The 26323-nt window shown below is 44.4% G+C and overlaps 2 protein-coding genes across 5 annotated transcripts in view; both read left to right on the top strand.

Moving 5' to 3' along the window:
* The window catches only part of jph1a (junctophilin 1a), a 28221-nt gene extending 9232 nt beyond the window's left edge, over window positions 1–18989 (top strand). Inside the window, exons 4-7 of the mRNA XM_084702838.1 lie at window positions 7516–7634; window positions 15244–15986; window positions 16081–16176; window positions 16332–18989. Of these exons, the coding sequence (XP_084558964.1) occupies window positions 7516–7634; window positions 15244–15986; window positions 16081–16161 (943 nt within the window). The 3' untranslated portion in view covers window positions 16162–16176; window positions 16332–18989. The remainder of the gene's footprint in view (window positions 1–7515; window positions 7635–15243; window positions 15987–16080; window positions 16177–16331) is intronic.
* Window positions 18990–19512: 523 nt separating this feature from the next.
* eloca (elongin C paralog a) lies at window positions 19513–26090 on the top strand. 4 transcript variants are annotated; one of them, XM_084703459.1, is made up of 5 exons: window positions 19513–19692; window positions 21851–21986; window positions 24777–24808; window positions 25068–25113; window positions 25606–26090. In XM_084703459.1, exons 2-5 carry the CDS (start codon window positions 21974–21976, stop codon window positions 25794–25796), a joined length of 282 nt encoding a protein of 93 aa, XP_084559585.1. In that variant the 5' UTR covers window positions 19513–19692; window positions 21851–21973; the 3' UTR covers window positions 25797–26090. The 4 variants fall into 4 exon arrangements, with proteins under 4 accessions (XP_084559585.1, XP_084559583.1, XP_084559584.1 ...); XM_084703457.1 differs by lacking the exon at window positions 21851–21986 and having other exon boundaries at window positions 19526–19692; window positions 25068–25211; XM_084703458.1 differs by lacking the exon at window positions 19513–19692 and having other exon boundaries at window positions 21870–21986; window positions 25068–25211.
* Window positions 26091–26323: the final 233 nt, after the last annotated feature.

Raw genomic sequence — 26323 nt, 5'->3', positions numbered from 1 at the left:
TGTGTGAGTGAGTGAGCCTGGATGTTCAAAATGGGTTGCCCCGGGTGAAGGGGTTGCTGGAGATAGTGCAGTGAGCTAGCTGTTACATTCGTCTCTTTTCTCTGTCACAGTCACTAATGAGGCGGTGCGCTTTCATCCTCTGTCAACCGTGGACCCCAGAGACACAATGTTTAACACGTCCTCCAGAGAATTGTGTGTGTGTGTGTGTGAGAGAGAGAGAGAGAGAGAGAGACAGAGAGGTGTGATTCCCTATAAAGACACAGAACATCATGGACAACATATTGCCACCCATCACAACTCTACTGCATCGAAATTATGTTGATGTTTGACTTTGTAAGAGATATGCTGGAGGTGGGAGGAGCTTGTGCACAGCCTGCAATTAAAACTACCTCGAGTTCAGGCGGTTGCCAAGCAATGTGACCTTTACTCTTGCAGGTTGTGCATCGGATGTAGCACCCTGTAGTTGAGTCACACACACCGTTGTGTGTGAGTGTCTGGGTGTGTTTACTTTGACATTGTTGTGTCTTAAAGCCCTTTCATGACCCGGGTCATAACAAATCTAGGGTTTGTTTGTATTGTAAACAGGTCTGATGGATGTACTGTGTGGTCAGTGAGTGTAAGTCACTTTCTTGTAAGTCGCTTTGGATAAAAGCGTCTGCGAAATGAATACATGTAAATGTAATGTGACGTGTGTTAGGGAGTGTGTTGAGGATGTCTGTTCACGACGTGTGCGAGGTCACACATGCACCGCAACCGCAAATGTGGGTTCCTTCATTGGCAGCTTGGTTAACACAAGCCAGATGCCTCGGTTAAAACCGTCCGCCCAAGTGTCTCTGATGGTTTCCATGGCGACGGCTCCAGTCATCTCGTCAGCCGTATGATAGGTTGGTTTTCCACATTAATGGAGCAGGGAGTTGTTGAGCAAGCGAGGGGAGCTCACGCCATGTTTACTCACAGAGCGCTCTGCTCGCCAGGCGACCAATCAACCCAAAGATCTGATGTTTGAGGATTCCGTCGGCTCACAGAAAAATACCTAAACGAGGAAAAACATCAACATAGCATGGGAAGAATTGTTCAACAGGTGTATTTGATAGCTGTTGATAAACCTATGGGAATATGAATGGTGCAAGCACACCTGCTCATCATAATGATTTATACTCACTGGTTTTCTGATCCTCTATAGGTCTTGCCAAGCTATTACCATAGCAGTCACACTACTGTACTGCAAAGGGTGTTTGTGCATGTTTGTGGGTGTTTGTCGGTGTGTATATGTGTGTGTGTGTGTGTCTGTGTGTGAGGGAGAGGGAGAGAGAGAGAGAGAGAGAGAGAGAGAGAGAGAGAGAAAGAGAGAGAGAGAGAGAGAGAGAGAGAGAGAGAGAGAGAGAGAGAGAGAGAGAGAGAGAGAGAGGGAGAGAGGGAGAGGGAGAGGGAGCTTAGTCTGTTAGGCTCGGATCACAGTAGCAAGTAAAGCCTCATCCAGGTCCAAATACAAGGCCGTCTCGCTTTGTTTCTGTAAACAGAACAGTCGTAGAACATTGTCCCAGTTATCACCTGTGAAGCTGACACTCTAAAAGACTGGAGCTGTCAATCCTCATCTGTCTGGAGGTTAAAGACAACATGTCGTCTGTGGTCTCCACTTCTGCATTTCTCTCAGCTGTTAAGTCTGCTAGGCTCCAGTGTTTGGTAATGAGTTGGGTCACCAGCACAGCTGTGGTACCAGGACAGCTGTGTGACCAGGACAGCTGTGGTACCAGGACAGCTGTGGTACCAGGACAGTAGTTTGACCAGGACAGCTGTGGGACCAGGACAGTAGTTTGACCAGGACAGCTGTGGTACCAGGACAGCTGTGTCACCAGGACAGTAGTTTGACCAGGACAGCTGTGGCACCAGGACAGTAGTGTGACCAGGACAGCTGTGGCACCAGGACAGTAGTTTGACCAGGACAGCTGTGGCACCAGGACAGTAGTGTGACCAGGACAGCTGTGGGACCAGGACAGTAGTTTCACCAGGACAGCTGTGGTACCAGGACAGTAGTGTGACCAGGACAGCTGTGGTACCAGGACAGCTGTGGCACCAGGACAGTAGTTTGACCAGGACAGCTGTGTGACCAGGACAGCTGTGTCACCAGGACAGCTGTGGTACCAGGACAGCCCAGATTTGACAACGTGCACCAGATCTGGGGATGAACACCCTGCCACAGTGCAGCCTCACGTTCCTGACAAGGAGAGACATGTGATTCAATGTCACTCTCTCGACAAACCCTGATTGGTCACACTTACACGTACAGTACACAGTGGCGTCTTTTTACACACCCACACATGGAGACACTCCAACGTCATTGATTTCATTTAAATGTAAAGATCATTTAAATGTAAAAACACCATTAGAACCATATGATTTAGTTTAGGATTATTTAAATGTGTTGGTTGTTGAATATTTGATATATAAATACTTTCATTTCAGGACTCGTTTTTGTGATGCACTACACACACACCGCACACCCACACACACACACACCCACACACACGCACAGAGCTGCTTTAATGCGTGAGAAGACTTTCTTCAACACTCTTATTTTCTGTTTTCTAGCATGAATCCCATGTAAAGCACATACTTGCTGCGAGACGACAAACTCGAGATGGAATTGACTGTGTTCAGATTCATATTCACACACACACACACACTCCTACTCATAGCTACCTGATTGCGTGACTGGCATCCAGGTAAGTGTTCTCAAACGGAGTGCTGAGTGCCTGCTCCCTCAGAGAGCCAGGTCAGGAGAGATTAGGTCAGTAATCCACACAGAGATGTCGCTGCTCAGGGTTTCCACTATTTAATCAAAGTTGATTCTCCTCAATCTTATGACAATTCCCAGAAAAGAGAAGCATCTGTCTCTGTAAATCTGTTTCTACCTGGTCTCTGCTGTTTGCACACAGTCCTCTGATCGGGGATAGCCGACGGTTGATGCTCTGGCGGTGGGCTGTGTCTGGGCCTGTTGTGTTCATGCTGCACCTCAGCTATTCAGGTAGAATATCACTGAGGTAAGATACATTTTGTAGTCATTTAGCAGACGCTCTTATCCAGAGCGACTTACAGTAAGTACGGGGACATTCCCCCCGAGGCAAGTAGGGTGAAGTGCCTTGCCCAAGGACACAACGTCATGTTGGCACGGCCAGGAATTGAACTGGCAACCTTCAGATTACTAGCCCGATTCCAGCCTCAGCCACCTGACTCCCTATTACTAAAAAATGACTTAATCCTAAGGGGGGAAATAAAACATGCACATAATAGTCATTCAGTAAAGTCAGATTGGCATCTGGCAAAGGTATTGTGAATGCTAGGTGGTGCAACCCCCCCCCCCCTCTACGTCTTTACCCCCTCCCCCCCTCCCTACTATTCCTACCCTGCCCTCCTTCTTTAATCAGACCAACCTGTTCATTAGCAGACATGCATTGTTTCCTTTTCCTCCCATTCTTTGCTCCATGGTGGGTCGGTTCTCCCTCTCTAGGATGTCTGGATGTTCACTGTGGATTTATCACTCCACCACAGAGCCTTGTCCTTTCAAAGGTAGACACCTGCCTTTGTCACTAGCTAAAGTTCACATCATTTGTGTCACGATTATGACATTGAAGTATTTATGCATTAAATCCTTTATCCAATCTTTATGTTTTGTGCCTTGCATATGACTTCCAGCCTGGTGGCATCACATTCAACAGTATTATTCAATGATAAAAATACATACATGTCCTAACATGACCAGTGACACTATTCTGGAGTTACAGAGTACAGCTCTGTCTTTAAACCAAGACCCAGCCTGATTTCTCCTAATACCAGCAGTAGCTCACTACTCCATTAAAAGATTCATGTGCTCTTGTCATCATCACAGAATCATTTGAGTGTCAGGTTCTGCTAACCACCAAGAGTGTTAGTCATGGTTAAGTAATCCAGAATTAACACCAGTTAGTAATTCAATACCAGGCCTAGGGGCTGAAAAGGTATGTGCAAGCTAAGTGCTAATTTGTGCAGACGTAATCTGGCTGCTTCTTTGAACCCTGTGAATGAGTGTGAAACTGAAAGACAACACCTGGAGGTTTGTTCTGTGTTTCGACCAGATGCACAATGCTTGCCACTGGAGCTTGTAAAACAGTTCACAGCAACTTCAGTAGGTATGCCCATGATAATTGGTGCACACAGTACAGCACTAACAAGGTTTTGTTGTATAATTATAAATGTACGCTCTCACATGTTGTTTCTGTGACGTTTGCGGGGAGATTTTTACTACCGAAGGCATCAAATCTCAGCAACATGTGTAGCAGTAGCTCTGTCTGTCTGAACTGATCCAGCTCAGCATCTCTGTGGAGTATGTTTGGTAGCTTAAAAAGTTGGGGGACAGGGGTGTGTGTGTGTGGGGCGGGGGGGGGGGGGGGGGGCTATGGACTGTGTGGACTTGCAGTGAAGGACAGGGTCAAGGTTTCCAGTTTGTGTTTCAGGTCTGTATCTTATCTCATTGTGAACCAGAGTACCAGAGTACATTCCATCTCCCTGGACTGCTGGGGTGAGTGACAAGAAGACAGGGGGAGATATGGGTGGGGGTAATGGAGGGGGAGGGAGGGGGGAGGCAAACTGTGTCAGCATATGTGAGAGAGATTCCTCAAATAGGCCACCACCCGAGGAACGATGGGGGCAGTACACACACACACACACACACACACACACACACACACTTCTGCAGCAGACAAGGCTACTGCGAGCCCAAAAAGAGAGCGCATCTCATCGCATGCAGGGGCTGAAATGGAACCCTACAGTAAAATTAGAGGGGCTGAGTTGCATACCTCAGCAGGTTTACATTCCCCCGAGTCTTTAGGGGCAGGCCCTAAGACACTGACTGTATCCCCATGAGAGAGAGAGAGAGAGACATAGAGAGACATGGAGCGTTTTAGCACACTTGAACAGATTTCTTTTATTATTAATATCTCACTGATATTTCACAACTATAGTATATTCACATTGGGACATGTGTGATCGTTATGGCGAATGCGGTGTCTCCTCTCTAAGTGGGGACTAGATTTCTCTGTCTGTCTGAGAGTGTGACACTGGGAAGTGTGAGGTGATTTTCACTGGCGTCTAGCTGCCCCTCGCACCCCCCCATTCCCCCACACACCCTGCCTTTCCCCCCATACGTTTCTGCCCAACGTTTCACTCCCTCTCCTATGTCCATCACCTCCTTCACCAGACGGCCTGTCTGGGGCCCTGGGCCTGCCCCAGACACTTCCTCTGCAAGGCCTTGACTTTCCCTCTCATATATATGGACCTGCAAAGCCCTGCCAGGGACACACACGTAAAGTACATGGTCGCAAAAATACCACATGGCTGGTCATTCATCTCACTTCAAAATAGATCGCTTTTGCATGTGTTTGCATATGTTGGCCTATGTCTGTTTAGGAATGATAGTGTGTGCGTGCCTGTGTGTGCCTGTGTGTGTGTGTGCATGTGTGTGTGTGTGCCTGTGTGTGTGCGTGTGTGCGTGTGTCCTGTTTTGGCCTCGGAGTGTCCAGGGCTGTGTAAGTGTGTCCTTTGTCCCAGGGTGCAAGCTTATTTCTGGAGAGGAAGCCGCCTGGCTGTGCCCTGGCATATGGCTCCTCATACATTTTAATGCATCTCTGTCCCTGGGTGTCGTTAAAACAAGACTCCTCAGTGTCCAAGGACGGAAGAGAAGTCAAGAACAGAACCATTTGTGTTGGTGGTACTGATGACTGGGCGTGGGGGCATTAAAGGGAGGAGAGAGAGACAGAGAGAGAGAGAGAGAGAGACAGAGAGAGAGAGACAGAGAGAGAGAGAGAGAGAGAGAGAGAGAGAGAGAGAGAGAGAGAGAGACAGAGAGAGAGCGAGAGAGAGAGAGACAGAGAGAGAGCGAAAGAGACAGAGACAGAGCGATAGAGAGAGAGAGAGAGACAGAGAGAGAGCGAGAGAGACAGAGCGATAGAGAGAGAGAGAGAGAGGAAAGAGGGAAAGATGACATTGATTGAGACAGAGAGAGGGAAAGCAATGGACAGATGCAGAGAGAGAGATGAATGAGGTTGAGTTGGGCCTCAGACCGCTCTGCTGTACACGCAGCATCTGCACCAGTCGTAGCCGAGGATGACTCGAGGATTTTACTGGTTGTATTCTCCAGTCATGCTTGGTTCTGTTGCACTGGGATGAGTGACTGTGTTGTAACTCTCCTGCCATGAGAGCGGTGGCTGTGAAGCCCTGAGGAAGGTCTAATCCACTGTTTTTCATGGCGTTTATCGTGTGCCTTTCGTGTCATGTTGCGTCATGACTGCAGGTCTTCCGGAAATGGACTGCGGACAGAGAAGGCAAAAACCCTCTATGCCCTCTAATGCGTAGCCTGTCCTCAGCTAGCGCAGGATACTGTCTATGTGTGTGTGTGTGTGTGTGTGTGCTTGTGTGTTTGTGTGCTTGTGTATGTGTGTGCTAATGTGTGTGTGTGTTTGTGTATGGAATCTCACTGGGGTTTTCAAGGGATTTGTTTAGCAGGTCAGCCCGCAGTGTCTGTCTGTAAACGACCATCTCGCCATGGTGTGCTCCTGTAATGCCTCTCAGTGCTAATGCTAAGCCCACCATGATCCCAAAACTCATTACGCCTGTTTCGACTTTAGCCCTACGTTGTTTGATATGACATCGTCCCTTTCCCCCATGTGTCGTAGCCTTTTGCTGTACTGAATCATCCATGCCTTACCAAGTATTTAATTTATGGCATTTACTCGTATGGTCTCAGGACATTTCTGGCCTTAAACTAGTGTCGGAATACCTGTGGTTTTAGCCTGTGTGAGTGTGCGTGCCTGTGTGTTTGTTTGTGTGAGTGTGTGAGTGTATGTGTACTGGTGGGCTGCTCCCTGGGCTGGTGGGCTGCTCCCTGGGAAGGTGGGCTGCTCCCTGGGCTGGTGGGCTGCTCCCTGGGCTGGTGGGCTGCTCCCTGGGCTGGTGGGCTGCTCCCTGGGTTGGTGGGCTGCTCCCTGGGCTGGTGGGCTGCTCCCTGGGCTGGTGGGCTGCTCCCTGGGCTGGTGGGACGCTCCCTGGGCTGGTGGGACGCTCCCTGGGCTGGTGGGCTGCTCCCTGGGCTGGTGGGCTGCTCCCTGGGCTGGTGGGACGCTCCCTGGGCTGGTGGGCTGCTCCCTGGGCTGGTGGGACGCTCCCTGGGCTGGTGGGACGCTCCCTGGGCTCGACTCCATTTGGGAAAGTAGGATTTGGATTTGATATAGCAGCAACAGAGGGCTCCGAGTGCTGGGTTGTCCCTCACAGGGAGGGACAGATACAGCAGAGAGACAGAACAAGAGGAGGGGGGGGGGGTTAGAGAGGGAGAGATGAACAGGGAAAGAGGTCCTGGGTTGTCTTAGATTCAGAGGTACAAACTGATGTACTGAGTCAAAGTGCATAGTCCTTAAAGAGTGTAATGTGTGTGTGTGCCATTGCTGTTCCAGCTGACAGGTTGTCCCTGTGTGTGTGTGTCTCCAGGACTGCCCATGCCAGGACAAAAAGCGAGGCAGCAGACCAGGCCGCTCTCTCTGCCTGCCAGGACTCCGACATCGCCAGGGCTGTTGCTAGGGAGCTGTCCCCCAACTTCCACCAACCAGGTAACTGTTCTGCTGCTCTGCAGCTGTTGTTTGTGGACAAACTAACATGCGAATGTCAACTACCGGCCACAGACACTCACAGCCCCCACCTCTATCAGTGTAAATAAACGTTATGTCTTTATAGAACTCTCATTATAAGAACATATCGTATAGTAGTATAGTATAGTGTTAAGGTGAGTGCAGAGAGTCAAAATCATCACAAAATGAGCACCCGATTTCAGCTCCAGGTCGGGTGTAATGAACACCAGAAATCGGACCCCAATGCAACAATCTTAAAAGGATTTACTCCTGTACCTTAGTGCCTCTGTTTACTGACTGGTTTCTTATGCCTTCCTGTCACATACACTGCCAACACGCCTGGCCCCAAATGCAACCTGCAGGTGTGCTGGTTTTGGGCAGCAGGTGTTATATTTCACAAGTCTTTAAGACCTGGAAACAAGTCAGAGGGGAGGAACCGTGTCAGATGCTGACTCTTAGATGTGTAAAATTGTAGTTAAATGTAGGTATTTTTCTGCGTATGTTTTTAACACTGTGGATAAGTGTACATGGAATTATATTATTTCAAAATACTGATCCAAAATCCTCAAACAAGTCTTTAAGATCATTTTTACTTGGTGTCAAAATCCAGCTCAATCAATGGCATATTACATCACACTATAATGTCCTTAAATACGGAGATCTAGCTGTTAAGCTCTTTTGGTACTTTACTTGAGAACACATATAGTGCACTTTGATGCACGTCTAACCAACAAGTGTGTTTAACCCCGACAAGTAGACAAGCATTAATGTCAAGCAGACAGATCAATCCAGACTAGATTCTGCATCGCCTCCGAATTTAAGGGCTACACTTACAGTTTGTGCCACTTTACAAATCAGTGACGGCTTAAAGTACTGTCATTTGTCTGTCAATCGTGGGATACAGAATACTATTTGCATGATATGACAGTTCTATCTGACGGTCCCTTGCATTTCTATGTCAGGAGATTCATCTGTGGTGCTGTTCTGTGAACGCTGTGTAATGATTTTGTCCCGTGCTGTAAGGCCTGTGCTTGGCCCTCCTAAGGCATGTCATCTAAAACCATTGAGGAGGCATTCTAAGACCACAATGAACGACTGTGTCTGTGGCTGGATGAAAAACAGAGCCTTTATGGCTGAAGCTTATTTGGGACAGTTTCATGGACAGAAAACCACTGTTCCTTTAGTATCACAGGCTAGACCAAGTGAGCTTCTAGATTACATTTTCGAACCATACATTTCTCTCTGTTTTAGATGTCGTTTCACACAGAATACATGCAGTTTTTATAGGGACTTTGAGGTAACAAAGACAGAATGGCATCCTATACAGTAGCACCAAAGGGGTTGACTAAACTCTATTTGTACCTTTACTAGGGAAGATGAGTTTTACAAGCAAATGCCTGAACACTATACTATATAAATTGTCTGGATGAGGTTTCCTTGGGCGTGAACGAGGTTGGTGTTGATGAGGATAGACAGGGAAGTGTGAATTCAACACATAGTAGTTCAACAGAAGAGACATCATCTCTTAGCGATGGGGGAAAAACAGGATATGCAGTTGATGCGTAAAAACGTAGCAAGAACAGTGCAGTCGATGGTTTCCCTCTCGATCTCCCCCTGACCATCCATCCCTTGACCCACAGTTCCATCACCTCTCTGAACTGTGCATTGCATTCTCTTGAGCCCGTAGTGTATATTTAGTCCTCAGCTAGCTAGCCTAGCATGGCCCACTGCCAATAGATGCCATAAAATAGTGGGTGACTAATAGATTGACAATGGAAGCCATTCAAGCATGTCCCTAAACGCTGGCTGAGAGACCCCCAGCTGGGGGTGCCAGGACAGGGTCTGTCCGCTTGTTTGTGTTGTGGAAAAAGGCAGTCATGCTTGGAAGCTCGGTAAGCCCCTGCAGGTTGACTCACCACAGAGAGCGTGTCCTTGTCTTCTAAGTCAGATCATGAATGAAAGGGCAGCTGTGTCATCACACTGGGCAGTGCAGGACAGCATGTGAGATGTGGCTGCAGGTCGGACACACCGTGCCAAACGTGGCACCTAGCCTTGAATAAAGGGACATCGTTCTTGTTAGACTAAGAGGGGAACAGTTATTCATGATTACCCGAGCTTTTCTGTCTGGGTCCTTTAATGAGTGTACTTCTATATTGTCAGCGCTGGTTACCAGAGGAAGCATAGGTTGTGTATCAGAATCTGAGTGTACAGTACCCTAGTTTTAGGTGTTTGGTTGGTCATCTGTTCTAGTTTGGCAGGTCATATCATGTTTGGTGTAAATGAGGTCCCCTATTTACAGTTTGACCCATTTTTGCTCTTAAGAAAAATACAAAATACTAGGAACTGAACAGTAGGAGGAGTACAGACTACCCTTAAAGGAAACCTACCCTGGATTCTTCACTGACGATAACCTACATTTGACTTTTAATATCATTAATGTCTGTAAACTCCAGGTATATTTACTATTTCGTCACACATCTTTTCACAAATATCTTAAACATTCCATTGACTCCAGTTTAATCCCACAAGATTCCTTGTGGTCTGCATCCAAACTTTAAACATTCTCACTTCCCTTAGAATAACTCTCCAAAGAAAACACAGGTCCAGACCCTTGTCATTTGTAAATTACATTTCAGACTCATGGCAGATTATCGCCCAAGTTCGACATGAGCAGCCCAAAAGTGAAGAGGGGGTCATTAGGAAAACACCCTCACCTTTCTGATTGGTTCGCACACAGCCCCCTGGAAGGGGGGTAGTGGAGGTGGTCTGGGACTGGTTTATGGAGTGACGTTAATTGGGTTATATTTGGAGCCGATGTGTGCTCACTGGGGCCTAATGGAGACATTGCTGGAATCCCAGTGCACTGAGGGTTGGAATAGCTCCTCTCTCTGCCCCCCTCTCTCTGCCCCCCTCTCTCTGCCCCTCTCTCTCTGCCCCCCTCTCTCTGTCCCACTCTCTCTGTCCCCCTCTCTCTGTACCCCTCTCTCTCTGCCCCTCTGTCTCTGCCCCCCTCTCTCTGTCCCCCTCTCTCTGCCCCCCTCTTTCTGCCCCCCTCTCTCTGCCCCCTCTCTCTGTCCCCCTCTCTCTGCCCCCCTCTTTCTGCCCCCCTCTCTCTGCCCCCCTCTCTCTGCCCCCCTCTTTCTGCCCCCCTCTCGCTGTACCCTCTCTGCGGCTGACGCAGAGCAGCTGTTCCTTCCTTCAGCCAGTACCCATGAAAGGGAGGGAGGAGTGGGGGGGGAGAGGGGGTTGAAATGCACTTTCAGCCCGCCCATTTTGACCTAGTCAAGGTACACTCATGGTCAGGTGGCCTCATAAACACGGACAGGTTAGAGGGGTCACACTCAGCCATACATCACACACACAGGGTCAATAGGCCACCAGTCTAAAGATGAGACCAGCTGCTGGTGTATATTCAGAAATTCTGGTCGCATTCTAGATAGGTCTGTTTAGAATCAAGTGCATGCAATATTATTAGCTCAGAGGTTATGAGACTCAGTGCAACAGGTAAGATGTGTCCTACCCTGTTGTATTTGATTGTCTTGCTTCTTATAGCTGATGCTAGAAATCCAGAACAGCCAATCAGAAAGACCTCATTAACCCTTCCTGCTCTCCATGTTTCTTCAGATGTCCCTGTATGCGAGACCAACTCCAGTCTCCTCTCCATCTGTTTGTTGAAAACAAAGGAGAAATGGAACAATGACCAAGCTAAACAAGTGTGATGATTAGAGGGGCCAGAATAATCTGCATAGGAAGCATGGTACATTGTTGATTGTTCGTGTGCATGTACTGTGTGAATGTGTGAAAGAGTTTATGCGTGTGTAATCTGCCAAACAATGACAGCTCCCTCATTTGCCGGTGCACAAAGGAAAGAAAAGACCTCGCTAGATGAAACGAATTGAGTCCTGCATCTCAATTGCGACAAACATAAAAATAAACAAGAGAGAAAGAGGTACAAAATGAGGCTGTATGAACGGGCCATTTAATAGCTTGCTCAAAACCAAAAAACATGTATCTACTCAAAAACGTTGAAAGCAAACTAAATGGTAAGATTCTTGATACAGTATATAGCTTGTGTACAATCTGAAGCTAGTAACAGTTTCTTGCGTGTACATGGTCCTGGTAACTATGAGGAAACATAATGTAAAGCCTGGCAGTGACCCAGCACTGTGACTCATATAACATCCACAGCCTTGGGTCCTACTGTGTCTGTCCGCTGATTGTCACTTGCTATATTTCAAGCATGGTGAAGATGGTACAAATGTTTCTCCTCTGGCCGGCCCCTGCTCACCGCCAGGAGACGGCCTGCGTTATTCCGCTCTGACGACTTGATGTTTGCACGCTGTGCCTCTTATCTAAATGTACGTGAGGGCAGCCGATGCAGTAGCCCCAGCCGGCTTCACTAAGGCAACAGATGGGATGCGGGTACTGTACCCCCTTCTTCACGGTACTCCTCCTCTCTGTCCTCCCCCCCCCCCCCTCCCCCGAACTGTGTAAAACACGTCCAGTCACATGTCCTGTTAGGGTCCCGCTTGTTCGTTCCTCTTAGATTGAGGTCATCTGGGGTGACAAAGGCACTGGGTGTGCTGTACATGGACTAACCATCGCCAGGCCTTTTGTGTCCTGACTGTGTGTGTGTGTTGGTGTGTGCTTGGGTGTGTGTTTTTGTGTGCTTATGTTTGGCTACGCTTCCACTGGAGTGGAAATGTGCTCCGGATAAGCTTGAACGTAGCTGGCATCCATAGCTGAAACAAAAGCTTGTCCTATAATAATGCCATAGAGATGATGAAGGGGATAGATAAAGACAGTAAGTAGAGAGAGGCAGCTTGAGGTTGAACTGTGTCAGATGCAAAAGTGCTTAAACTGGACAAATAAAATAAGCTTTTAGAGTAGATCCTTTATTAGACTTAGAATTGTACTCTATGTCGGCAGGGCAGCAGAAAGACCAAGTTATCTCTGGCCATTACCAGTATCTTTTCCCACTTGAAGGAATTCCTCTTTGGTAGCAGAGATTGATCACAGCTCAGATAAAGATGTGCAGGGGCCATCTGGGGGAGGGGGGGGGGGGGGGGCTCTAGAACACATTCCAAGTGACTAATCACCATTGTTTGGCACTGCAAATGACTGTAGTTATAGCCTGTACCATAGCAACTAGGTGTTGTACAGTACCAGGTTGAAAGCAAATATGTCTATTCAGACCACTCACCAGTGCTTCTAGATGTAAGTTAAAACCTTGTTGAAAAAAAGACAGTGTACAATGAACTACATTGTTATAGGTGACTCTGAAATGATGAGACAATAATTTTTATATCGAAAAGCTGTGTCTGTGGCTTTTAAAATGGCTGGCGGTGCAAAGTCTCTGACTGGTTGCCAATACTGCAGTTATCTCTCTCTCTCCCTCCCCCTCTATCTCTCTCTCTCTCTCTCTCTCTCTCTCTCTCTCTCTCTCTCTCTCTCTCTCTCTCTCTCTCTCTCTCTCTCTCTCTCTCTCTCTCTCTCTCTCTCTCTCTCTCTCTCTCTCTCTCTCTCTCTCTCTCTTTCTCTATGCAGTCTGATGGTACTGGTAATGCTGAAAATATCCAGAAAATGCTGCCTGGAACCCCTCATAGGTCTCTGTCTCCTAACAGAAAGTGTATGGAACTGCCCATGAAGCCAACCCTCTTATCGAGTTATGGTGTGAAATTAAACTCACCAGATATTTTAATCCCTGTGGATGTTCGAAAGGCCCCTGTCTCTTTGTAGTGGGTCTTACTGGGACTGTCGCTGTTATGAAATGAATTAGGAATGTCCCGCAGAGGGAAAATTATTTTGGTTTAAGTGATATTGAGTTGTCGGATTTGCTGGTGGGAGAGGTTTAGCAGACCTCAGCCTGTGTGTACTTTACAAGCTTCTTCTTCCTCAAGGGGGAGGGTCATCAGCAATTAATCTCTGATTCTTAGAGATGTATCTTCCCACGGAATGAAGGCCGCTAAATGTGAACGGTGCTTCCAACATGTTGACATCCAAAACTAATACACGGAAGGGGTCAGGTGGCTGAGTGGTTAAGGTATCGGGCTACCAATCAGAAGGTTGCCGGTTCAGTTCCCGGCCGTGCCAAATGACGTTGTGTCCCTGGGCAAGGCACTTCACCCTACTTGCCTCAGGGAGAATGTCGGGGGGGAAATAATCACTTTTCCTGGTTATCTCAAGACCTCTGGCTAAATAATGTTACACAGAAGAGGACAGATCAGCATTGCTACGAATGATGTTTCTGAACATGTTGTGTTTCCTGTCTGCCAGCGTTGCATGAATATGGTGTGAAGGCAGCACCTCCATGTCAAGTCCTTGTATCCGTAGTGATCCTCTTCTTGATGCTGAAGATGAGTGTATATCAGCGCACCGTGTTCAGCGTGCAGACAGATATGACGAGAGGTCTCTCCTGTGAGACAGAGGCTGGTGAAAGGAGAGAAGGACGACTGTGGGGTCGCGAGGACGGGCCTGCAGACTCCTCTCTGGCCTGGCTGGAGTCTGTGCCTCTACATTAATGACATGCTGGTCCTCGCTCTCCTCGCCCTGTTTTCCATCTCTCTATTTCAATTTCTCTCTGCTCTCTCTTTGATCTCCACTTGGTTCGCTACACTTGCATCTTGCCCTAGGGATGTGCTTATTAGGGTGCAATACTGCAGATAGGAGATGAAATGGAATGATTAGAGTAAACCTTGTTGGGGACTTAGTGATTTCTGCGCTGTGTGATCTATTGATGTGTGTGTTAAATATGTATATATATATAAGCCTTTCTGTAGTCTTTTTTTCACATTTACAAAGCCACCAGTGCTTGTAAATCCATTCATTTTACCTACAGTATAGCTGTATGGATATTGACTGGGGTTACTGTGGTTTGACATGTACTTTGACGTGTTATTTACTCATTAGTTGAGGCTGTTTTGGATTTCCCATGAACAGTACTACAATGCCAACAGTAGATATTCCAAAACCTTTTATTTCAGGCAGTAGAAGTCAATAGCAGATAGCTCTGCCCTTCTAATCTGGGTTCTTCGGCAGTGCTTGTGTTGGAGATTACGACATGAGTTGGCATTCTTTCAAGGATTAGTGATCTCTTATGTCATCCTACATCCCAAACTGGGGTAATGCAATGTGTGTACGTGCACTTTTGTTTGTGTATGGAGGTATTTTATGGGTAGTGGTTTATTTGTTTGCAGTACACTGGAGTGAATGTGCTTGTGAATGTTCAAGTCAAAATGTTATTGTTAAATTACCTGGCATACATTTATTCAGAAAACAATGACATTCTTAGTAGCTGGGTCTTAATGATAACAAACAAAATATATTGGGAAAATGGCAAGATCAATATTAATATAATAATATTGAACAGAGGTAGAAACTAGTCACCTGACTGACTGACTGACTGACTGACACAAACATGAACCATGATGAGTGACAGCACAGAACCACAAGGATGAGCGAGGAGAAGAACCAAGAGGAGGAGGAATCCTACAAACCAACACACCTGGGCGTGTCCGTTTGGGTTGAACGTGTTTGTGCATATGTGTATTGAATAGTTGTCCTCTCCCTCCTCCACCCCTCTACTGTGCAGGTCCTGACTATATCAAGCAGCAGTTCATGGACCCTGTAGAGATCACGGAGGCCCCTGAGGAGAAGGAGAACTCCCCCTCGAAATCGCCCCCCTCCAACAGCAAAGGCACCCCCCCAGCCACCAGCCCCGGCCCAACCCCTCCCCCCTCGCCCCACTCCAAGAAAAAAGCGCAGCTCGCCAACAGCACCAGCAGCCGCAAATCCAGCAAAGAGGAAAAGCCAGGGCGCAAGACCAGCAAAGAGGAGAAACCCACCCGCAAGACCAGCAAGGACGAGCGTCCAAGCAGGAAGGTCAGTAAAGACGAGAGGGCATCCACTGTGGAGCTCCCTAAACCCCCCCCACCCCAGGCTGCCCCGGCCAGGCAGGAGGAGGCCCCTCCGAAGCCTCCCAAGGCCCCAGAGTCCCCCCCCGCTCTGGCGCCCCCTCCCCAGGCCCAGGCGGTAGTGTCGAGCCCAGCGAATGGACAGCTCCACACCCAGTACCACAGCTACTACGTCAAGGCCCCTACGAGGGGTCCTCCACCCCCCGACCTAGAAGAAGGGGAGGATGAGGATCTCAGTCAGGCCGCCCTGGCACGCATGGCTCCGCAACCCCCCAAGTCCTACGGAGCCTCCACTCTCAAGCCCACACCCAGCAGTAAGAGTGAACCCAAACTCAGGAAGCAGGATTCCCTAAAGCCAAAGAGCCTCGCAGAGATGAAGAAAGCCAGCATGGACATTGCAGATGCTGTAGAGGTGGAAGCCGTAAGTACTGGCAAACAGTCTGAAAAAGTGGAAAATATTGTTGAAAGATATTGTGATAGTGATCTCTCTTATATGACAATATTATGTCTTGCAGGGTCCTAACTCAATCCTGGTTGCCATGGTTATGCTTTTGAATATTGGCTTAGCAATCATATTTGTCCACTTCCTGACATGATCACCTGTTTCTCAGGTAAGCAAAATTTACCTCATTACTTCTTGATTGTGTACCTCTGAATTCTGTTTACAGCTATTCTTAGGACATGCTGGCTTTAAATGGACTTGCCTGTGAATCATTCAGCTTCTTCCATACCTGTCTGTTAAAATGAAACTGTTTTGACTCCTTAGCGAAGCCATGGCAACTGATTCAGCTGCATCGCCAGCCTTTGAAAATCCAAACGGCGCCAGCCATCACAGGGAGGCATTCGAAGGTGCTCGGGAATCAGCGTGGCACAGGAACTGTGAGGGAACCAACCACCAGTCACCCTGTCACGGGCCGAACACAGCCCGGTGTCCCCATGTTAAAACACCTTCTTCGGTTCCCGTAAGAGCTGGAGGGAACTGTCGTGTCTAGAAAGTAAAAAATGGTTTAAAACACACACACACACACCACACATATATAAACATACACACATTTAAGAAGTTATTGAAACCCACATTACGTGTGCTGCCCTCAGCAGGGGGCAGAGGCTTACTTAGCCACTCCCCCTGCACTGGCAGTCCCAGCAGGACTGACTTTACTGGAAGAGTGTGGAGGTGCACTTTTAGTTGACAGGATGGAACAGCTGCCTTACTATTTTACCACCCGATGTTTTCATAGGAAGACGTGAGCGTGGTGGTCAAAGGACTGTGTCGTTGTAGGTAAAGCATTTTAGATGTTGGGATGGCCCTACGTTCACGCATGCAACCCTCGATACAGGAAACTGGATACGGTCAATGCTGGCGGTCAGTGCTAGCGCGGTCACTTGCCAGTCTTACTCTGTTACCCTTCCACCGTGCAACGTTTTCAAGCTCCTCCCACCATTACCCAGGAGCCACTGCTTTGACATGCTCCCAGTGCATGTTTGAACAACATTTTTGTTGTGTTTTTCATAGTTTTTTTTTTGTTTGTTTGTTTGTTTATTTGTTGTTGTTCATTGAATGTTGGTTACCTGCAGTCATAGACCACTTGTTGAGAAAGAAAAAGCCTTGCTTGGAACTAAATCCATAGTGATCAAGTGAGGATCAGTTGAAATTTAACCCATCTTTTCCCATTTATTTTGGAAGTCAAAACAATTTTGAAGGATTTAAGAGTTTAATGCTTATTTTATGTGCAATATTTTTTTTTGTCAGAGGAATTATATATTTTGCCAAAATAAATAATTTAACTAACTCCTATTATGTTAATTTCTACATTCAGCAGGTAGGAATGCTCTCATTTTAAAATAACTGGATTGGGTCAATTGAACTGTTCACAGTGTTACTTGGTACAGTTGTAAGGACAATTACATGGTAACAGGCCTTAGCTACAGTAGCTTGTTGTGACTGGTGTATGAAAAGTCTTATGGAAATGTTATTTATTTAATAAACATTATAATATTTCGTTGGTATTGCAACACAAACTATTATTGTGCATGGGATTTTTTAGCATAATTACTTTCATTATTCTTCTCTGCTTCCAATATTATACCAAGTAAGCTGTGAAGAGCCATTGATGCAGTTGTCCAGGTTTAGTTCAAACACCTGCTTTATGAGACATTTGGAGTCTGCTTGAGTGTGGGGCTTGGGAACACTGGATTGGATGAAAGAAGCTGTTGGTGAATTTGTTCAGGTTGAATCTGTGGTGATGTGGTTAAGAGTGATGCCTTTAAGTCTGCACTGCTGTTTACCTCAGAAGATGATGAAGAAGAGGGGGGAGGAAGGAACCTCAAACAATCAAATCCTCGTCTTAATTTTGTTGTGTGAGGAACTGTACTGACGGTTTCAATTATCAAAATCATTGTTTTTAAACGTGCAACTTCATTGTCACTGTTTGTGGTCTTTGTTGCAGTTACAGCATGAATTTATTTAATTTGAATGTGGATTAATATGAATAACATTTTCTGTTAACACTTCGAAGGTTAATTATTTATTAATTATACTGTTCATAGGTTTATTTTTCAGATATTAGTCTTCACTAAAAAGGGCTTGAAAAATGGTTAGATTTGCTTTTTATGCAATTCTGTTTTGAGATGTGATTCTTGACTAGTAGATTATTCGGCGCATCACTTTTGGAGACTGCTTCACCGGGAAATGTTGATGAATTTCTTCCACAATTATTTGTGCTATCTGCTGCAAAGGAAGATGTTTATGATGAAGAACCATTGGAAGAAGACTATCCCAATTATTTTCTGTTCTTTTTTACTTGGCGACATTTACATTGTGTAGTAAAAGTTCCAGACTGTGATGTTTGATGTCTGTGATGTCAAGGTAATGCAGTTAGCTTTATTTGGCAGCAAAACATATTACTTTATTATAATCCTTTTCATCGGAAATTTGTTGTCCACACCCTCCTTCTTAACCTCTTCCCTCTTTTTTCAGCAAGGTGAAAGGTGACCCACTGAACAATCTCAAACAGGCAGCATGAGGGATATTTTTGGGAAATGCAACGTTGCATGTTCATAACATTTATATATAGATTATATACTATTTGTAAGGATTTTTACAGAGCACAATCCAGAATCTGGTATAAGTTGGTATTTTTCTAACAATTTGCACAGTTGTATTTTAACAATGGGTATAACTTGTTTGTAATTGGTAATGTAATGCACACACGGTAACATTTGACAGTTCAGAATATTGGTTGTAATCTGTGTACCATTTGGAATGTGAGTGGCAGATATACTTGTTTGGCTAATTTACAAAAAGCGAGGAACTGTGTGAGACTTTTGATATCTCAAAGTTCATGTTACCCCATTGATTTGTGCAAAGTCTTTGGAGATGTATTTCTGTGTATAACAATAAAGACGTTATGCCTCGTACACCAAACTTTTAGTTGTTTTACTTTTTTATGCTATAGATATTCTTCCAGCCTTTTCAAATCTGTTTCCCACATAGAGCAGACGCCAGGATAATAACTGTTAACTGCTCAACTGAGTGAGATTATCAAACACACTTCCATATCCTGCTTTACATGTCCCTCCAAATCAAATGTTTGTGATACTTTAGCTTTCACATTTGGTATTAGCACTTTGTGGTAATTGGATTAATTGGTTAGCTCTCTGTAATAACAATGGCCGCATTTCCCAGATTCGTTAAGAAGCTTTTAACGCTAAGAGCTTCTTAGGAGCGTTTTAAGAGCGTTCTAGGGCGCTCTTAGAACGCTCCTAAGAAGCTCCTAGCGTTTAGAGCTTCTCAACAAATCAGAGAAACGCGGCCAATACCAGTAACACTGTATAGTGTTTATCTTTTTAGAACTGCAGGATTCATTTGATCCACAAGGTGGAGTGGCCTAAGGAAGTGGAGACCAGCATCGTGTTAATATTTGCTGCTACTCACGGTCACATTTCACAACAGAGATGTGACAGTGTGGTTTCAGTCTGGACTGTTGAGAGGGGCGATTAGAATGTGGCTAAACAAAAGTTTTTTTCACTGTAGGTTGGATCAGAAAGAGGTTCCTGGACTGCAGTTGAAAGTGTGATGCTGATTGAGACATGAAAGGGAAGATTTGGCCATGTTTTGAACATAGAAGGTAAAAGAGAAATGCACCTGTCATACTCTTTTTAACATAGTCTTCTCAAAATACACAATTTTGTGGGTTGACTTTATTAAGCAGCTCAAGTCCTGGCCTGGATGTTTTAGTTTCTCACAAGTTGTTTTAGCCACCTCCTGAGACTCAGTCCTACTTCTGCCAACTAAAAAACAACTTGGTGGTGCTTCTAAAATTGGATTAAGACATGTAAGCAGTGAAGGGATATCAGTGCCGAATGTTTTTTCAAAACTGGTGCTAAGACATCAGTATTAAAGAGATCCACTTTCCATTCCCCACATAGCAATTTTAGTTTCAGCAACCAAACAGTATTGACACAAACTTTAATAGAGTAAGCAAAACACATGACTATGACGCTGATGCTGATTCTGCTACTTAAAATAGTCTGTTATTTTTGTTAAAACTCTAGCCCCCATGGATGTTGTCACGTTACTAATGTCAATAATGTTGAATCAGTCTCACGGGAATATGAAAGAAAATGTTTTGGAGTATTCTCAAAGCATGTAAAGTAAACAATGTACGTTTTGCTGTCAGATTCATCTGTTTGTCATGTAAACACCTCATCATCATTGTGAAAGCCTGGGAAAAGACAAACACTTGAAATTTTACGTACACTTCATGTGCCATATGGAATCTAGAATCTTCAGTTATTGCAATGTAAATTTGAAATACTGCAGGTATAATTTGGTATACATTTATTTGTCTATAGTGTCAGGGCAAAGCCACTCTCCTCTCATTGTTGTGCACTTAAGGGCGTTCATAATTGTAATCATACTTACTATATTTCAATTAATGTAATAGTAAGTAGGTGACTCATTGTCCATTTATGATTATTCTACACTAATATGTAATACTTATGAGTCATTGTTTCCCAATTACAGATACCATAATCTATTTTATATTATAAATCTCATACAAGCAGTTTACATTGGCAACTTCTGTAGTGTTTGTCAAAATCTTCAATACTTAGCTCCTCTTGGCAAACTGATTGTAGTAAACATGCTTACTTATGGACAAGAGTTCCCCATCACTTAGTTCCAGACTGAATTGAATGCCTTCCACTGATCTCAAAATGAGATGACAATCAGACTTCAAACTAATTGAATGAGTGGTGACAAGCGCAGAATCAGACATGACAGATGCTTGTGTCAGGGTTTCAATTATCACTGTGTAACTAGCTGCTGTTCTGTGTGGCATGATGTAGTGGTCACTGTGTCAGTGAAACACAATATCCTTCCACACCTTGAGATTTGATCCCTGGAAATGTAATTGCAATTCAATACTTAATGCATAGGACCACCAAATGCAAATTTTGTATTTGACTGTTTTTTTTTATGTTCAACATCATCATGTTTCATTTGAATTCGGTCAACCACCAGCCGGAAAAATGCTGGGGACTCAAATCACGCTCTGGGTCACTAGCCCTGTCTAGCAAAGGCTCATGGGATTAGGACTGAGGACAGAGTAATGGGGTCCTGTGCCTCGCTCCAGGCTACAGGACCCACATCTTAAGATTGAATGTGACAGACCTTTCCCTTTACTCACAACTAAGATCATACTCACCCCCCATTTTCCCTTGTCAAGGACTGACCTGGTTGCATTCAGGAAGTCAAACCCACTGTACTTGTCATATGCAGACCTTGTATTGGCTTATTGACCTCGGCTGCTCTCCTCTATATAAACAGACAGTTTTCCTCACCATGTATACTGCCTAGTGGGATTTTATGACCCAGAAATAAAAGCATACTTTGTGTTGAATAAATATTCAGTATAATCCATAAATTATAGGAGCCTAGAGTACTATCAACCAAAGTGTTTCATATGCTGTATGTTAGATTTGTATGGTTATCGGTTTAAACACACATTTTTATGAACATATAACCTACAATCTTATTGTCTAGCACATGCACTGAAGTGCTTGATAATATCGCGATACAAAATGATTGAAGCTGCCCTGTCGAAGCACCGACGGACTGCTATTTCATTGGTGCCGATTCCCTTGCAGGAAAATAGCAGAAATCAATAGTTATGGTTTCTTATTAGTTCTCCTGGTCCCCTTTAGGGAAAAAAAGGCAATCTAAAGCTTGTGTTTGCACCCTCCAACTGCTACTGATTTAGCTCTTTGTGCATTCATTGTCAGATACACCTTGAATACATGACCAAATCCAAGACAACATCAGAGCATCAAGAGAGCCATTCACAGACTGTTGATTCAGTGAGTGGCACGGGGGTAGTCCATTAGGGTGTGTGGTGAAAGGAGTGGATGATTTCATTTGGTGAGTAAAGTGCACAGTATACGTGTTTGTATGTATACCAAGCAATTGGTTGTGTGTGTTTGTGTGTGTGGGTGTGTATGTGTGTGTGTGTATGGGTGTGTGTGTGTGTCTATGTGTGTGTGTAAAGGGAGCCCTATTATAGAGGTTCACTGTAGCTAACCCAGAATAGAGTACAGCAGCTGCAGTGGTAGGGGGGGTCATATCTGGGAGGCATCAAAGAGGCCGCAGTCACTCTGCTGCTCTGATCATACGCACTAATGGTGTAACAAGGGACTGGAAGGTCAGTGATTGTTAACATGCGTGAGTGTGTGTACAGTCGTGGGCATAGGTTTTGGCAATGACAAATGTTGTGTTTTGTTAAGTTTGCTGGTTCAGTATTTGAGCTAAATGTTTTCACATGTTTCTATAGAATACTGGAATACAATAAGGCACATTTCAAGCTTTTTAGGGTCGAAAATGCAAATAGTCCCAAATCTTTTACAGCAGTCAATCTGCTCTTAAAATCCAATCAGAATGATAGAGTGATTTCACCTGGCTAGAACTAGTTCACACTTTCCCCTGTGCTGATGATTTGACTGAAATTATGTTAGCAGTCATTTTATGCCAAGGCCCAGCAAGCTTTGCAAACACAAAATGTATGTCGCTCCCAATACTTTTGGCCACGGCGGTGTACTGTATGCCATGAAGGTTCTCTTCCTAGAGGCACAGCCAAGAAGGCAGCGGTGAAAAACAATATTCTGTAACACTCACTCGCAGGCAGAGTAAATGAAATGAATCCGCTGTGACAGTAAAAGAAGAGACGTCACATTCGTTTTGAGAAGAATCGACATCCCCTCACACGCCTTTTTTTTTCTCAACACGGTGATATGATATTAACAGACACAAAACCACACATAGACCCACATACACAAAATGCAACAGATACATTGGTCGAGATGATCTTGAGAACTAAAACTCTTTCAAAAATCTTTGGAGTCGGCAGGGAAGGGCTATGTTCCTTCAGCACCTCTGGGTCAAACAGCGCAGGTTACAGGCACGCTCAGTTCTCCGAGCGAGCATCAGAGCTCAGATATCTCCAGCTCTATTCGGAGGCCTCAGATTTCGTCAGTCATCACTTTTCTTGTATAAAAGAACTCGGGACCAAAGCAAAGTCATATTCTGAACATGACTCCTCCTCCCTCTTCCCACATAACCTCCCTGACTGACACCACACCCATCAGTCCCTCATAACATACCTCCATGACCAACACAAAGGTGCCTTTGATTCTACCCAATACAAATACTGGTCTTTTTTTAGGCTACTGTAATTATTTTTCCTATGGATTCATCAAGTGTAAAATAAATAAATAAATGGTATCCATTGCTGCTCCATTTCTTTCACTCTTCCTCCTTTCAAATCTAAATGGATGGGCAAGGTGTCTGTACAGCCGCACCTGCTCCGACTTGTCAGCCGGGTGTGAAGCCCTCTATGACAAAACTAGGTTTGCCCCTGTAGCAGAGGCGCCGCCTGTCAGTCGTTTACAGTCATATCAAGCAAAGTAACAAATATTGCCGTACATTACTTTAATGTAATGTATTCTATAACACACATTTCATAGATCAAATAATGCAACAGATAACACTTTTTTTTACATACAAAATGTGTTCGACTAGTGATTTGTACCTGTAGTATGGTCAGACCACATCGTTTTAAGATTCATATATGTTTAATGTATGCACCTTCCTGCCAAAGTAAATTCCTTGTCAAACTTTCATGGCGAATAAAACCCCTTTCTGATTCTGATTCTGAATTGCAAAACCTATTTTAAGCACAAGGAGGCAGTGAATAACCAATACATGGCTAGGCAGCAGTTTGTTAAACTTCTGCATTGTCATTTTTTGTAATGTTATATTTTACAATTCATCTTCATTGGCAGGTTGTTAGCACAAGCAGTACCTAGTATCAACACGTAATACATGATCGTATTTGAAGGTAGAAATGTGTCATATTTTTAGAGCCAGCCCGACGCAAACGGAAGCAAACATTCACACACGGCTGTTATATAGAACTGCTTCCTGTGTCAGCATCTTGTTAGCCAAAGCAAAAATCCAAGACATTTGATTGTTGTGTGGTAAGGAGCAAACTGTATTTTAAGACATCACATTAGGCGTAGTGTGTTTGATGTGGCTTTTCATAATTCATTAGTCGTATAACTATATACCTAGCTAAGGTAATAATAGTTGTTTAGTCAAAATCTAAAACAAGTCAAGCTCGAGTGCTAGTCAGCTGGCACAGAGCAGGCTATGGCTATTGTAGCTATTGGTCCGCTAGCGCGGATAGCTTGAGCTAACTATCACAATCTATTGTGATAGCAAGTAAATGAATTGGCTTACTCGCTAACTCTGCATGCTGACTTATTAAACGTGTCAATTATATGCCCTATGTTATGTCTTACGACTTTGTTTTTCTATCCTTGTCTTAATTATAGTAAACGGTGTGTGGGTTAACTAGGTAACGGGAAGCTTTTACTACTGTAGTTGTGGTTGCTCAGTATGTCTTCAAGCTAGTAGTAGCATTGCAATTAGCTAAAGTTAGTTAATGCTAGCTAGTAATGCTGTCTTGTACCTGGCCTATTCTGAGATTTGGCTAAGTTAACAACAAATTTACAAATTGTTGTTACGTATCAAACTAACAAATTGGCCAGTTAAAGTCGTATTATGCACATGTAAAACGTTGGCGTATCTGTGTTGAACTGCATACATCTGCAATAATTAAATCATTTCCTAAGGCAAATGGTTTATTGTTTTTAGGCATTCGAACTGAAGTTTTCAAGGCAAGATGGGTGAGTGACAATCAACCAAATCACTACCTTTCATTTGCCAAGTAATGTACAGTAATGTTTTGGCATTCTGATTGTTTAGGGCCTTCATTTCGTTAGTTTTGGTCCACTTGAAGGGATTGTCAAATCTTTTCATAAATCTTTCAGATTAAATATTCTAACGGTAACTGTACTTCTTAATTAGTTGTTATAATGTAATGTTATTCTTGAATACCTTACATTTAAACAAATGTCTCAGACCCGTCTGTTCTGCTCCTTGCAGATGGCGAAGAGAAGACCTATGGTGGCTGTGAAGGGCCAGATGCCATGTACGTGAAGTTGATCTCTTCTGATGGTCATGAATTTATTGTGAAGAGAGAACATGCCTTGACTTCTGGCACTATCAAAGCCATGTTGAGTGGACCAGGTGAGTGATTCTGCAGGGAGGAATCACAACTAAGTCTATACCAGACATACACATCAACATGTTATTCATTTAGCAGATTCTTCTATTCAAAATGACATACAAATGAGAAGAAAGTTCATCAGAAAATCAAGGATCAGAAGTGCATAGTTCAAACTGTTTTTTGGTGGTCAGTCAAGGAATGGTCTGTAATGACCCAAATAATCCCATGGAAAATCTGTCTTCCAGAATTATGGATATTTTGCACTTTTAAAAGGTTATGCAAGTCATTTTATTGGCAGATTTGCTGGTAAAGGACCACAGTCATACTTGATTATGTCAAATTAAACATTAAAGTGGCCAGCACCACACAATTCCTTTTAAAAACATTTGTTAAATCTAATTTCTCTATTTACAGGGCAGTTTGCAGAAAATGAAACCAACGAAGTAAACTTCAGGGAGATCCCCTCTCATGTTCTTTCCAAGGTGTGCATGTACTTCACCTACAAGGTCCGTTACACCAACAGCTCCACAGAGATCCCAGAATTCCCCATCGCTCCTGAGATTGCACTGGAACTGCTCATGGCTGCCAACTTCTTGGATTGTTAAACCCACCAAAAATGTAGCAGCCTAAACATTTTTAGATTTTTTTTTTGACTACCGTATTTAACTTGTTTGCCATGTGCTTCAGATAAAGAAAAACATTTGAATGATGGGAGTATGTCAGTATGCTTTGTAAACATTGCTTTTGCTCTTTGTCCTCATTTTATTGGTAGTGAAGACTTACATTTTAATATAATGGATGGGTGGCATCACCAGTTGTTCTGCAATGTGACAAATGTGGCTGTTCCTTAGCATTGGCATTCCTCACTTGTCCACAATAAAGTCTTTTTGGTGAGTGAATTGGTGCTAAATGTGGACTAAATGATTTATTTGAAAGATCTGCAATTATGACCCCTACAAAACTTGAGAATGAGAAAAAAGGGGGAACTATAACATTTTGACGGTCCAGAGTTTGAAAGAAAATGAAATGTTTTCTACCCATGAATCAGAGATACGTTTCAAGGGATTAAGTTAGGGTCAAGTAAACTAATCGGTTTGCATGTATCTTTGTCATGATGCATTTCTTTGAGGAT

The sequence above is a fragment of the Hypomesus nipponensis genome, chromosome 8 (assembly GCF_054491055.1).
Source record: "Hypomesus nipponensis isolate SF chromosome 8, ASM5449105v1, whole genome shotgun sequence".
Classification (NCBI taxonomy): domain Eukaryota; kingdom Metazoa; phylum Chordata; class Actinopteri; order Osmeriformes; family Osmeridae; genus Hypomesus; species Hypomesus nipponensis.
This window is presented reverse-complemented; position numbering and strand designations above follow the sequence as displayed.

Bases quoted from the DNA above. Each gene is read 5' to 3' on its own strand.
- eloca (XM_084703457.1), top strand. The intron at 25,212-25,605 runs GTGAGTGATTCT...CTCTATTTACAG, and splicing joins AGCCATGTTGAGTGGACCAG to GGCAGTTTGCAGAAAATGAA.